Source organism: Ceratotherium simum, chromosome 39 (genome assembly GCF_057802395.1).
Source record: "Ceratotherium simum simum isolate JZ-2026a chromosome 39, ASM5780239v1, whole genome shotgun sequence".
Lineage (NCBI taxonomy): Eukaryota > Metazoa > Chordata > Mammalia > Perissodactyla > Rhinocerotidae > Ceratotherium > Ceratotherium simum.
In genome coordinates, this window is record NC_141938.1 from 8,852,911 (window position 1) to 8,867,967 (window position 15,057).

At 40.5% G+C, this 15,057-nt stretch overlaps 1 protein-coding gene and 1 pseudogene across 1 annotated transcript; both read left to right on the top strand.

Moving 5' to 3' along the window:
• The first annotated feature begins 607 nt into the window (after positions 1–607).
• Positions 608–3,925, top strand: LOC101388088 (testis-specific Y-encoded-like protein 1). The gene has a single exon (XM_004434163.3). The coding sequence runs from the start codon at positions 657–659 to the stop codon at positions 1,971–1,973; it is 1,317 nt and encodes a 438-aa protein (XP_004434220.1). The 5' UTR covers positions 608–656; the 3' UTR covers positions 1,974–3,925.
• Positions 3,926–5,781: 1,856 nt separating this feature from the next.
• Positions 5,782–6,803, top strand: LOC106800162 (olfactory receptor 7G1-like; annotated as a pseudogene).
• The last annotated feature ends 8,254 nt before the right edge of the window (positions 6,804–15,057 follow it).

A 15,057-nucleotide genomic window follows, 5' to 3' on the forward strand; every position in this document is an offset into this window, starting at 1 on the left:
GGTCTGTCTGTTGAGCTAGCTATTGGGGTCTGCAGTGGTAAACACTGGATAAACAAAATATGGTATATGCCTAAAATGGAATATTATTTAGCCTTAGAAAGGAAGGACATTCTGACACATTCTACAACATGGAACAATACTGAGGACATCACACTAAGTGAAAAAGCCAGTTTTTAAAAGAGACAAATACTGAAAGATTCCATTCACCAGAGGTACCTGGAGTGGTCAAATTGATGAAGTTAAAAATGGAAGGGTGATTACCAGGGGCCTGGACAGACAGGGGATATGGGCCTTGTTTAAAGAGTGTAGAGCTTTATTTTTGCCAGATAAAATATTTCCGGATTGCCCGTGATTGGTTGCACAGCACCGAGAATTACTTACCATTAACGAACTATATGCTTAAAAACGGTTACCATGGACCCGCTTAAATCCCCACAAGTCAAACTGTGACGACACAGTCGGACGACACGCGTGAGGGAGACAAATACGGGAACACCGAATTCTCGCGTTACGATGAGATCTACAGCCCTGCCGTCACTCTCACGAAGACGCTCGCGAGAATAGAGAGTGGGTGGTGCGAGCCACCGGTTTGCGCCAAGGGAGGCTTCTATGAGGAAAGCAGCCGTTAACGTACTGTTGGTCTGACTACTGCGGACATGAACGGCCAGGATGGCGTCGAGAGGAAGCCTCACGCCCAAACCCGCAGCCTAACTGCTCCCGACCTTGCCTCAGGAGACGCGGACCCGGCCCTGTGCCCGAAGCTCGGTGAGGAAACCGAGGCGTCACTAGTGACGGCGGAGACGGGTGAGCAGAGCTTGGAGGCCGCCGCCCTCCCGCCGCCCCGGCTTCCAGAGGAGTGGGGAGCGCCCCAGGACCCCGCGGGCTGTGGCCATGCTCCCCAGATCCGAGGCGGTGGGGATCGCAGTTGCGTAGCGACCAAAGCGGGGCAAGAAGAGACTGCGCCTCCCACGGACGGCCTGGAAGCGGCGTCTGCGTCCGTGGCGACGGACAGCAGCCGGGAAAATGGCCGTCAGCGTGCAGAGCCGCGCCGCCTCGGCGACGAGAAGGCCCTAGAAGCCTGTGGCGCAGAGAGGTCCGGGTCTGAGGTGATGGCGGAGGCAAGGGCCGAGGAAGCGAAGACCGAAAAGTGCCCCGTCTTCTCGGGAGCAGGGGATGAGGAGGTGGTGCAGAAGGAAGGAGCGAAGGAGGAGGACGGAGGGAGGCAGGCGATGGAGGTGGAGGAGAGGCCAGTAGGTGGAGAAACAGAAATGGTGGAGGGAAATAGAGCGGTGGAGGAGGTGCGGGAGGAGGCAGGGCCCCAGCCCCTGGGCGTGGATCTCCGCATGAACGCCCTGGGGGCCATCCAGCTGGAACTGGACGCAGTGAAGGCTCGGGCTGACAGGGCCTTTCAGCAGCTGGAGCAAAGATTTGGACGGATGCGTCGAGACTACGTGGCGCGGAGGGACTACATCATTCAGAATATCCCGGGCTTCTGGTTCACTGCCTTTCGGAACCACCCCGAGTTGTCCCCCCTGATTAGGGGCCAGGATGCAGAGATGTTAAGATACCTAACCAATTTGGAGGTGAAGGAGCTCAGACCCCCTAGAACTGGGTGGGAGTTCAAGTTCTTCTTTCGAAGAAACGCCTACTTCCTAAACAAGGTGATTGTCAAGGAATGTGAGGTCAGACCGTCTGGCGGGGTGGTGTCTCTTTCCACTCCAATCATATGGCACCAGGGCCGTGAACCCCCGTCCTTCTATGGCAGGAACCCAGATGTCGTCCGCAGTTTCTTCACCTGGTTTTCAGACCACAGCCTTCCAGAGTCTGACAGGATTGCTGACATTATCAAAGAGGACCTGTGGCCAAATCCACTGCAATACTACCTGTTGGTTGAAGGCGCCCGTAGAGCCAGACATCGCCGAATAAGGGAGCCAGTGGAGATCCCCAGGCCCTTTGGGTTCCAGTCTGGTTAAACTTTGCCCTTGGGAATACTCTTGCAGAAGGTCCCCTACCACCTCTTGCTGGACCTGTGCTTTGACAAAAGAAATGGTGTTGCCTTCTAATTTTTTTTTTTCCCCTGACATTTCTGCAGATTTTTTCCTCTGGACGTTCAGTTCCTTCAATCTCAAGGTTGGACTTGCATAGCCATGCTCTTCAACCTCCACGTAGCCTTCTTGCTGTTCTCTATTACTGTCACATACTGCATGGCCGTGATTCACACCACTCCTAAGCCAACCAAATGATACTGTAGATTTCACGCCTTTGTCTGCACTTCTTGGACCCTGTTTGTTCTCAGGGACTCTGGTTTGGCTCTGACTGCGTGGAATTCCAGCTTTGTCTAGGAGCCCATTCTACCCACTTTGCTCTGCAGTGAAGGCATATAGCCTCTGGACAGTTGTGTGGCATTAATGCTACCAAAGGAGAGCAGCAGTGGGTCACATGCTCTTTGTGATTTATGTGACTCTGTTGCTCCTCTTGCACCTGTGGTGACCTCCTGTTGTTGCCTACTACTAACTATGCCCACCCCTCTTGGCTGCTACCTACTGGAGGAACATTTTCCAGACCACTGTCAACCCCACTGTCTGGTTTCTGGTAAACAAGCATTTCCAGAACTGGTGGTGGACCCAGGGTTCCTGCTAGCACACAAAAGACCTCTCCTCTGTTCCTTACCCACCTCTTCCCTCCACCCCCATCATCCAGAAACCCCTCTAACTATTAGGCAAGTGGTTGATGTGAGAAGTTAGACGTTTTCTTTGTGGCAAGAGTAAGGATGGTGTCCATTCCAAGTACCAGGCTTCTCAGCTTCAGCTAGTGAATTGACACAAAACCTAGATACCTCTTTGTGCCTCCTTTCCTCATCCTGAACATGATTAAATGCCAGGGTGTCGGTACACTTGCCCTCTGTCTCTCTCTCCTGTCTCTTAAAAAAAAGTGATAGCTCAGCAACATCTGCCTAAGCAGAGATTTTAGTTTGATTTGGCTCTCTTCGTTATTTCCAGGTACAGGAAAATGTACTGCCAGAGCTTTTATTTCCATCTGTTCTCTTCCCCACCCTCTCTTCCACCCACTTTAGTAACACCTAGAAGATTTAAAGGGAGGCAGATCTAGATGGAATGAAAAGTGATATCTAGTTCCTAATGGATGGAAGAACTAAAGAGATTGTTATGGGTGCCCTAAGCCAGGGAAACCAAACTAAAGACCACAGGCAAAAATGTGAGGTAAAAATGGGGCCTAAAATGAAGACTGGCTGACAGAAAGCCTTCAAGGAAAAGGTTCTTTCTGTGCCTGTGGTAATGGGAGGAGAAATACTTTAACTCAGGATTTCTATTGGAGAGTCAAAGGGAGTTGGAGTGTTAAATACGTTGCCTCTGAGAAGAGTTCTTTAAAGAAACACAAACAATGCAAGTTTGGGTGCTTTCTCTTGTGTTTTCTTTTGATTTAATTTATGCGGAAGATTAATCTGAGCCCTTTATTTCACAAGTATTTAGTCAAATCCTGTTCTTTTGTCTGTTTCTGCTTACTGGGGAAATTGAGCTGTACAGGCTTTCTTTTGTGTTTAATTGGGAGCATTTGGAAAAATAGCAAGCTTACTTTCCTGTATGATATAAATACTGAAATGAATATTCATAATGGTTTTCAAGTTGTTTCTGTTAAAACTATATCCTGAGGTATATAATTTGAATAACTTGGTCTTGTCAGATTCTGAAGACTGTGGAAGTTGTTATCTTCATAGGAAAATAACCCTCAAAAAATGTTTAGCTTTAATTGTCTTACTTGATAATTTTCTCCGGTAACAACTTAGTAATCGATGTGTCTCTTCCTAAATAGCATTTGTGCGTGTGAGATGGCTCTCTCAAACTGAAAGTATAACATTTGCCTATTTGTCTTTCCTTATATGCATATAATAAAATAAAAACATGTTACTCTGCTAAAAAAAATGATTATGATGGTAAATTTTGTGTTAATGTTTCAATCCACAGTCACATAAATTGAAGAAAAGTGTACTTGAAAACTTTTGTGATGAAATTAGACAAGAGGATTGTGAAACCCTAAATGGAAGTAACCGATGTGTCTGTATCGATCAAAGACAGAATTGTCATGGAGAATAGATTAGTATCTGTTGTGTAAAATATACACAGTGAAGACTAAGGCTCAAGAAACATTTAATGACTCTAGAGTGTTTGCATTTTTACAATAACTTAGCCATATTTTTCGATATATTATTTATATAATATACAGTATATATATCTGTGTGTGTGTATGTATAGTGTGTGAGTGCATAGGTATATATCACACACACACTATATTTTAGCACATCAAAATGGAATCAGAATTCCTAATGTTGTTGATTAGATAGCAGGGTCTCTGTTCACAACTAAGAAAACAAGACTGGAATCCAATTAGAAAAGGATGGGGTGTCCACATTTGCCAGGCATTTGAAATGCAGACGAATGGACACGGAGAAAAGTAGGTGGTGTACAGCTTGTCTCACAGGGTCAGGGAAGCAGCCATCCTGAATTCCTCCCTTCTAGAGCCTTTGTCTTTAATGATTGACAATTTCCTAGGATCTCAATGACAATAAAATTGCTTGGCCAATGAGGAGCTTTGGAAGTTGAACCTCTAGTGATAGAGAGACTGCAACCTGCTTGTGACCGTCTGGTTCAACAATCTTTCCCATGAAAAGAAGTAGCTCACCTGAGCCTCCTCCCGTAGATGATCCCTCTTGCCCAGGAGCCTGGGACTCATTCATCCCTCTGCCCTTCCTGAGGACAGATCTCCTGGATGGTACACTCAGAGGAGATGTCAAGCATCATTCCACTGCGATGCCAGTCAGGTAACCGAACATCCCTTAGTGGATGTTTGCAGATGAAGGCAGGTGTTGTACTAAAGGTATTCATCCAGGGGAAGCTGTGAAGTGAATACAGCATCAGGTGATTAGAACTAAGTCCCCTTTGGTCCTCCTGCCTAACTCTCTGTCATCTTCTTCACACGTTTCCTTGCACTTTGCACCAGATACTCAAGCACCTCTCATTTGCTAATCTCCTACTCACTCTACTATGACCAGGACCATTTTCCTCCTGAGTAGAAATCTGCTTTTTCTGAAAAATGATGACTATTATAAATTTCTTTGACATTTACTTGCAGTCTTAAGGTGGTGGAAGGCAAGAAGTTTGGTAAAGTCTGCTTTGTCTTCCCATTCCTGGTTGTTCATATACCTATGTGTTATCTTAGTTGCCTGCCTCTGAGGCCCCTGGGGACCCGGACAGAAACTTCAGTTGCCTCCCCAGTCTGATTCTCTGCATAAAATTGCTAAATGTTTTAAATAATCAAATTTTAAAAATGACCATCCCTGGTGCCGGCCCGGTGGCTTAGCAGTTAAGTGCATGCGCTCCGCTACTGCTGGCCCTGGTTCGGATCCCGGGCGCGCATTGACACACCGCTTCTCTGGCCATGCTGAGGCCGCGTCCCACATACAGCAACTAGAAGGATGTGCAACTATGACATATAACTATCTATGGGGCTTTGGGGAAAAAAAAAGGAGGAGGATTGGCAATACATGTTAGCTCAGGGCTGGTCTTCCTCACGCACACACACAAAAAATTAAAAAGATGACCATCCCTGATGCTTGCAAGAATTAACAATGGATGGCACTCTGCTCTATCAGCTTCAGGTTTCTTTTTAGTTTTTAAATAACAGAATAATATGCATACAGAAGGCACCTATTTCTTATTCCTCTCTATTAGTCTCCATTCTGTCCCAAGATAGTGTTCACCTCTGATGATGCTCCTCTGCTGGACTAGAAAACTGACTTTTGATTGTGTTGTCAGCCTATCTTTCCCAAGAGATTCATCAACAACATGGAACCTAGAAACAACAGATGTTTCAGAATTCCTTCTTGTGGATGAAGATCCAGAACTGCAGCCTCTCCTCTTCATTCTGTTCCTGTCCGTATACACAGTCACCATCCTGGGAAACCTACTCACCATCCTGACTGTCATCTCTGACTCCCACCTGCACACCCCCATGTACTCCTTTCTCTCAAATCTGTCCTTTACTGACATCTGTTTAAGCACAACCACAATCCCCAAAACGTTGAGGAACATCAAGCACAGAATCCCAGCATCACTTATTCAGGCTGCCTTACACAGATTTACTTATCCCTGGTTTTTGCCAGTTTGGAAAGTTTTCTTCTTGCAGCAATGGCCTATGATCGCTCTGTGGCGACTTCTCACCCACTGAGGTACACAGTCATCATGAGTTCCCACTTCTGTAGACTTCTGATTCTCTTCTCCCTGTTCATTAGCATTGTGGATGCCCTCCTCCACAGTCTGACGGTGTTGCAGCTGACCTTCTGCACAAACCTGGAGATAATCGTCTTCTTCTGTGCAGTTGTTCAGCTCATCAAACTTCCGTGTTCTGATACCCTCTTCAATAACTTCCTGATGTATTTTGCAACTAGTGTATTGGGTGGTATTCCTGTGTGTGGAATCATTTTCTATTATACAAAAATAGTCGTCTCTGTTTTGCAAATGGCATCAGCAGATGGAAAGTATAAAGCCTTTTTCACCTGTGGGTCTCACTTCGCAGTTGTGTCCTTATTGTATGGGACATGTTTTGGGGTGTACATTAGTTCTCCTCTTACTAACTCTTCCAAAAATACTGCTGTGACTTAGGTAATGTACACTGTCATCCCTCAAATGCTGAACCCCTTCATCCATAGCCTGAGGAACAGAGACATGAAAAGAGCCTTGAGAAAACTGATGGGTAAGATACCAATTGTTTTTCAGAAGGGTGTTGTTTAAGTTACACATGTTTTTGTATTTTGCCGTTGTCCTTCTCTTATTAATTTTTAACTTCATAATATTGTCATCAGAAACGACAATGGATATTGTTTCAATCTTTTTAAATTTACTGAGACTTGCTTTGTTGCCTAACATATGATCTATCCTGGGGACCTTGCCATGTGCACTAGAGAAGAAGGTGTCTTCAGTTGTTCTTAAATGGAGTCTTTTTATATGTGTGCTAGGTTTTGTTCATGCCATTTTTCAACTTCTCTTTTTTTGATCGATCCAGAAGCATTATCCATTGTTGAAAGTTCTCTAATGATGTTTCTAAGTATTATTGTAGATATATGTATTTCTCATTTCACTTCTGTCATGTTTGCTTCATGTATTTTGAGGTTCTGTTCTTTGGTGTATATATGTTTATAATTGTTATATTATTTATTGGCTTTTTTTATCTATACTGCTATCTATCTATCATCCTTTGTCTATTTCAGCCGTTTTTATTTAAAATCTATTTTTTTCTGATATTAGCTCTGTTTTGATAAGCATTTGCCTGGAGTATATTTTCTATCTTTTCAGTTACAATCTATTTGTGTTTTTGAATCTATAGTGAGTCTCTCATAATTAGCTTATATTCCCAACATTTTTTTTACATCTCTCTTCCAATTTCTGAGTTTTCATTGGAGAGGTTAATCCACTCACCTTTAAAGTACTTCCTGATAAGGAGATACTTAATTCTTCCTCTTAAAAATTTATTTTCTGTGTGTCTAATATCTTTCCTTTTGTTCTTCATTTCCTCCATTACTGTGGTGTATTTTGTCTAGCTGATTTTTATGTGAACATTTTGGGTTTTGTTTTTATTGCCTTTTTTGAATATACCGAGATGATTGTCTTTGTGGTTACCATGGGCATTAAATTTAAGAATCTAGGTTGAATTCATACCACTTTTATTTCAATAGCATACAAAACCTCTGCTTTTATATGGATCTGTCCTTTCTCCTTTACGTTGTTACTCTCACAAATATAACCTTTATATTGTTACCAAAAGCATAGATTTAAAAAATTTTACATTTGTTTTTTAAATCCAATAGGAAATAAAAAGTGGAGTTGTAAACCAAAAATAAAACACTGGCTTTTTTTTATTTGCCTACAAATCTATCTTTACCAGAAATCTTTATTTTTTCATACAACAGTGAATTACTGTCTAGTGTCTCTTTATTTCAACCTGAAGGAATCACTTAGATCTTTTCATAGAGCACACTTAGTTGTAATGAACTCCTTCAGCTTTGTTTCTGGGAATTTTTTATTTCTCCCTTGTTTTTGGAAGGAAAATTGGTTAGATATAAAATTTTTGGTTGACAGCTTTTTCTTTTAGCACTTTTAATATGTCATTCCACTATCCTCTGGCCTCCGTGGTTCTGATGAGGAATTGGTTGTTAATCTTATTGAGGATCTCTTGTATGTGGGGAGTTGATTTTCTCTTACATTCTTGTACATGATGAACTCCTTTCAAGATTCTCTCTTTCCTTTTGGTTTTGTCAGTTTGATGATAATGTGTCTTATTGTTACTATCTTTGAGTTATACTCCTTGGAATTCACAGAACTTCTTAATTTGTAGGTTCATGTCTTGCACCATATTTGGAAAATTTTAGACCATTTTTCCTTCCAATACTCTTTCCAATTCTTTCTCTTTCTTTTCTCTTTCTCGGACTCCCATAGTACATTTTTTTCGCTTGATCATGTCCTGTAGTTCCCTTAGAGTCTGCTCACTTTTCTTCATTATTTTTTCTTTCTGCTCCTTAGACTCAATATTATTATGTAGTGGCTCTGTATATCAGAATCTCCCAAAAGGTGTGCTTTAAAAGAAAAAGAAAATTGAAGTTGGTAGTAGTTTATATGTTTCGTGACTTAAGTTGTTTCTATATCTTGGCTATTTTGAATAATACTGAAATGAGCATGCAAGAGCAGATATCACTTGAAGATACTGATGTCATTTCTTTTGCAGATATACACAGAAGTGGGATTGTGGGGTGATATGGTAGTTCAATTTTTAATTTTTTATTGAGGTATAATTGACCTATAATATTATATTAGTGTCAGGCGTAAAACAAAATGATTTGATATTTGTATATATTGTGAAATGATCACCACAATAAGTCTAGGTAGCATCTGTCACCATACATGATTATAAGTATTTCTCTTGTGATGAGAACCTTAAGATTTACTCTTTTAACAACTTGTAAATATACAATACAGTATTATTAACTGTAGTCACCATATTGTACATTGTATCCCAATAACATTTATCATATAACTGGAAGTTTGTACCTTTTGACTCCCTTCACCCATTTCACCCACCCCCACTTCCCACCTCTGACAACAACCAATCTGTTCTTTGTATCTATGAGCTCAGGTTTTTGTTTTGCTTTATTTTAGATTCCACATATAAGTGAGATCATATTATATTTGTTTTTCTCTATCTGACTTATTTCACTTCACTTAATGCCCTCAAGTTCCATCCGTGTTGTTGTAAATGGCAGGATTTCCTTCTTTTTATGGCTGAATACTATTCCATTGTGTATATTTACACCACATTTTCTCTCTCCATTCATCCATTGATGGACTCTTGGGTTGTTTCCATATCTTGGCTATTGTACATAGTGCTGCAATAAACACGGGAGTACAAACATCTCTTCGAGATAATGATTTCATGTCCTCAGATATATTCCCAGAAGTGTGATTGCTGGATCATATGATAGTTCTATTTGTATATTTTTGAGGAACTTCACACTGTTTTCCATAATGACTGTACCAATTTGCATTCCCACCAACAGTGTGCCAGAATTCCCTTTTCTGCACATCCTTGCCAACATCTGTAATCTCTTGATCTTTTTATTTTTATTGTTTAGTGAGGAAGATTAGCCCTGAGCTAAAATCCATTGCCCATCCTCCTCTTTTTGCTGAGGAAGATTGGCCTTGGGCTAACATCTGTGCCCATCTTCCTCGACTTTGTATGTAGGACGCCTGCCACAGCATGGCTTGACAAGTGGTGCATATGTCCACTCCTGGGATCTGAACCTGCAAACCCCGGGCCGTGAAAGTGGAGCATGTGAACTTAAGCACTGAGCCAGTGGTGTAAGGCAATATCCCATGGTGGTTTTGATTGGCATTTCCTCATGATTAGTGATGCTCAGCATCTTTTCACGTACCTATTTGCATTTGTATGTCTTCTTTGGAAAAATGTCTATTCAGTTCCTCAGCCCATTTTTTAATCAGATTTTTTTTTGTTTTTGCTATTGAGTTGTATGAGTTCTTTATATATATTGGATATTAACTTCTTTTCAGATATATGGTTTGCAAGTATTCCATTCCATAGGTAGGCTTTTCATTTTGTTGATGATTTATTTTGCTGTGAAGAAGCTTTTTAGTTTGGTGTAGACCCATTTATTAATTTTTGCTATTGTTGCTTGTGCTTTTGGTATCCTAATTGTTGCCAAGACCCATGCCAAGGGACTTTTCCCTATGTTTTCTTCTAAGACTTGTATGGTTTCAGGTTTTATGTTTAAGTCATTAATCCACTTTGAGTTAATTTTTGTGGGTGGTGTTAGTTAGGAGTCCCATTTCGTTCTTTTGCCTGTAGCTATGCAGTTTTTCCAACAACATTTATTGGAACAGACAATCCTTTCCCCTTTTAATATCCTTTGCTCCCTTGTCAAATCCAAGTTGACTGTATATGACAGGGTTTATTTCTGGGCTCTGATTTTGTTTCATTGGTCTGTGTCTGATTTTATGTCAGTATCACACAGTTTTGATTACTAAAGCTTTGTACTGCAGTTTGAAATCAGGATGTCCAATGCCTCCATCAAAGGTGTCCAGAAGCCATTTCAAGATTCCAGAGGAGCCTGGTCAGATCACAGATATAGGCTGCATGGGTTAGAGTGCAACCCATGTTCAACAATTTAGAAACTATGCAGTCAAGTCCCTTCCAGGGAGAAAGTGGGAGCTTTGTGTTTTTGGCTCCTTCTTCTATTCTGATCTCAGAGAAACAGCCATGGGTAGTTCTTGCTTACTCATTTAAAAACTACTTCTTTGTTTTCTGTGGTACTAGGGGACTCACAAATGCGAAGCCCTGTTGGCTTTCAGAACTAGATGACTTGGGAGCCAGTCCCTCAGGTTTACCATAAAAGTTGGGGCCCCACATGTGTGATCCAAGCCCTTCACTCCTCAGGGATAAGCTGAGAGCTCAGGATTCTCACCTGGTTGTAAGATACTGTACCAGAAGTAAGATTTGCGGCGTGAATATATTTCAGCTTTTCCTACCTGTGTGGTGTGGGTATTTTCTCAGTCCCCAGATAAGTAGGAGTCACTCAAACAGTTTCTGGATTTCTCTCAGAGGGAATTGATTTTATATACCCGTATAGTCAGTCTATTCCTGGAATGGGGAAGGTTAGGAATATCCTATGCTGCCATATTGCTGATGTTGGTGAGAATTCATCAATTAACTTTAAACTTTTAACAAGGTCAATATTAAGCCAAGTGTATTTAATATATATACTGGGAAATTTAAAGGAGTGAAAAAGAGATGTATTAGAATTCTATGAAAATGATAGTTTCGTAGGGCAAAATTATCAAATACCGGCTGCATCAATGCAATATCTGTCTCCATGGTTACATTACCTCCTTCTTTTCTCTGTGTCTCCTCCTTCTTTTCTCTGTGTCTCCTCAACATCTATGTTTTTTATAAGGATACATGTGATCATACTTAGACTTAACACCCCCTCCAAATAATCCAAAGTAAGTGCATCCTCTGCAAAGACCCTTTTCCTAAACAATTAAAAATCATCCTTTTATCATATAAGTTATTAATCACAAATTAGGTGGACTGAGAAGTGGACATATTGTATTGAGGGTCACCATTTAACCCACTACAGATGTCCTCTAGATGACTCCATCCAAACACCTATTATCATCTGACACTGGGAAGGACAGTTTTCTGTCTCTGGGCATCATGTTCAAGTGTGACACCTATATTTGATGCCAGCACCTTGTGAACTTGAGGAAAACCAGTCCTAGGACTAACCTACCAACTGGCGAAATGAATGATCCCTGCTCTCCTGTTCTTGTACATCCCCTATCTCTGAAGTCCTTGTAGTGACAGACAACTCTCTTTTTGGTTTGGCTGTATTAGAGATAAGAGTATATTTTTTCTTATTAGAACTGAACGCTTCTTCACTGATGAACTTCAGATATCTCAAAATCATCTCAAACCACTGAGATGATATAATATTGCCAACTTTATAGACAATGTAACTGAGTATATTGGATGCTAATGTTGTCTCAAAGGGATATGGTTTACAAGTGTCTGGTCTCAGTAGTTACTAAATTGGGGTATGAAAAGTGAGCTCCCTGTCTCACTTTAGGCCCAACTTTGGGTTTCAATTTACATGTTTCTATCATGGGAGCAGATGGAAGCCAGCTCTAAATTTGAACACAGACGTGCTTCCTCATTCCATCCTTTCCCTGCACAATCTTTCTTTCTTCTGAGAGCCGTCCACAAAAATATTACTAAAACTTTAACCACTATCTAAGGTTCTACATATATATGAAATCTGAGAAAAGAGAATGAGTTAAGAGTTGAATTGAAATCATTTGTCAAACAACACAGAACTACACAAAAGGAAAGTCAAGTTTCAATGCCAAGTGAAAACGTATTTGGACATTATGTTATCTAGTCATGTCAGAGGAATTTGGTAACAGAAGAATTAGGCTCAAAACAAGATGAAGTATTCCATGTATCACAAAAAGAACTGAAATATAAAATGGTAGGTGGGCTGGAGCCAAGTGTCTCTGTTGATTTATGTCCATAAGTAAGTAGATACTTACTCTTTCAGGTAATGAGGATTCAAGAATATATATGGAAGTCAGAATAGAATCACATACACCTGAAATTTATATAATCTCATAAACAATGTTACCGCAATAAAAAATTAAAAATAAAAAAGCATGAAACTGGACTCCCATCTTATACCACTCACAAAAACTCAGAATGGATTAAGGCTTATATGTAATATCTGAAACTAAAACTCCTAGGAGAAAATTTAGGGTGTAACCTCTTTGACATTGGTTTTGGCCACCATATTTTGGATTTCAAACCAAAAACAAAGGCAAAAAAGCAAAAATAAACAGTTGGGACTACCTAAAACTAAAAAGCTTTGCATAGGAAATGAAACCATCAACAAAATGACCTTTTTTTTTTTAAACTTTTTTTTCGTGAGGAGATCAGCCCTATGCTAACATCTGGCAATCCTCTTCTTTTTTTGCTGCGGAAGACTGGCCCTGGGCTAACATCCGTGCCCATCTTCCTCCACTTTATATGGGATGCCGCCACAGCATGGCTTGCCAAGCAGTGCATCCCATGTGTTGGTGTGCGCCCAGGGTCTGAACCAGTGAACCCCCACAGTGGAGCGCGTGCACTTAACCACTTGCGGTACTGGGCCGGCTCCAACAAAGTGGCCTTAATTTAACAAATTCCATACCTTGGCAAAATTCATGTTGGCTGATTGTCTCACCCTGAGAGGCCAAGAGAAGGCCATGCTTTTCTCTCCACTTCTTTAATATATTTCTTTTTATTTTTAAGGTATACAAGATGATGATTTGATATACATACATAATGAAATCATTACTATGCTTAAGCTAATTAACATATCCATCTCCTCACATAGTTACCATTTACAGGATAATTAATGAGGAAACTGATGGCCTGACTCATCAATGCTCTGCAGAGTGAGCTGGCTGGGTCTGGTCAAGGCCGTGACTCAATTAAACTTCTTTATTTACATTGGATCATCAAAATCTATCCTTTTAATTCCCTATTTCCATTTCTGTGTCTAATTATTGGGTTCTTATCACAAAACGTTTGCTATAATTCTTGTAATTAATAATGATATCTTGTAGATATCATAAAAATATAATAATTATTGTAAACTGCTCTCACTCCCACTTCCAATTACAGTGCAGCCAGAGTTCTCACACTTTTCTTGTACTAACTAATTTTATTCTCTCTAGTGACCTATGAGTCAGGTGCTCCTACCATCCTCTTATTTACTCATGACCTCATGTAAAGATAAAGATCAAGTAATGAAGCAAAGTTATGGATATAAAATACTTGACACTCCAGTAAGAGGTAGTGAAGAGATTTGAACTCAGACTTCCAGACTTCAGAGCTGAACTCATACCACCACATGATGCAAACCTTGAGTGGTATAGATTTTAATGTCCTGAAAGGTTGATCAGATTCTGTCAAGTAGCTTTTGAAAACTTCCACCTGAAGAAAGCCTGAACTGCTTTCTGTGATTTTGAAGATCTTCTAATCTCTGACCACATATGTTGTATCTAGCAGGTGACAGCATCAAAGCAGGATCCATATCAGAATGTGAAGTCAAGATTAGAATATGCTCCTTGAAACTTTAAGCTGTTATAATTATAATGTCACTTAGATTCTCTTTTTCTTCCAATATTAGAGTGTTACAACAATCTCATAAGATGATATATAGCACATCTCTGTTTTTTCTCTTTTTTTCAAAATGGAAGAATTGGAAGAAGAATGAAATACATGACGCCTTGAGAAGAACAGAAAAAAAAAAAGCAACAATTTGTTAGTGCATTCAGAGCAGAATCCTAGGTTGAGAAAGATGAAATCTACCAACACAAATGTCCAGGCTGCTTTACAGGAATGTCCCTACAGGAGTAAGAACGGGGAGAAATTGCCCAATTAGCCTTAAGAGGGAGAATGGGAATTGAGAAAGGTTTTTTTGAATACCTAAAATGTCTTGATAGCTGTGGGACTAAAAAATTAAATCAATGCAAATGGGAGCCTAGCACCTGAAGAGTGTTGAGTACTTGTTATTTGAGATGATCATGACAATTGGATGAGAAAATGAGACATTGTTTTTAGAAATTATTTTCTCCAGCACACACACGTGTATGAAATAAACTACATGCATGCTGTTTTCTGTACAACTGCCAGCCAAATATTTACATGCAAAGCAATATAAAAAGATGATATGCGGTTTCAAATTCTAAACTTAGAGTTAAAATTATCCCCACTAAAAGGAACTTACCTCTAAATATATTTTTCCTGTTCTTTTCTCACCTCCAAGGTAACCCATGGAGATCTGTCCCTTCTTTCATTTCCCTCTTTTTATTAGACTATGGAAATAATTAATCCCCTGCTACTCAGAAGTTTGATTGATTCCCCATTGCTTTTATAGTT

Coding starts and splice junctions, on each gene's coding strand:
- LOC101388088 (XM_004434163.3), top strand. CDS start 657: ATGAACGGCCAGGATGGCGTCGAGAGGAAGCCTCACGCCCAAACCCGC.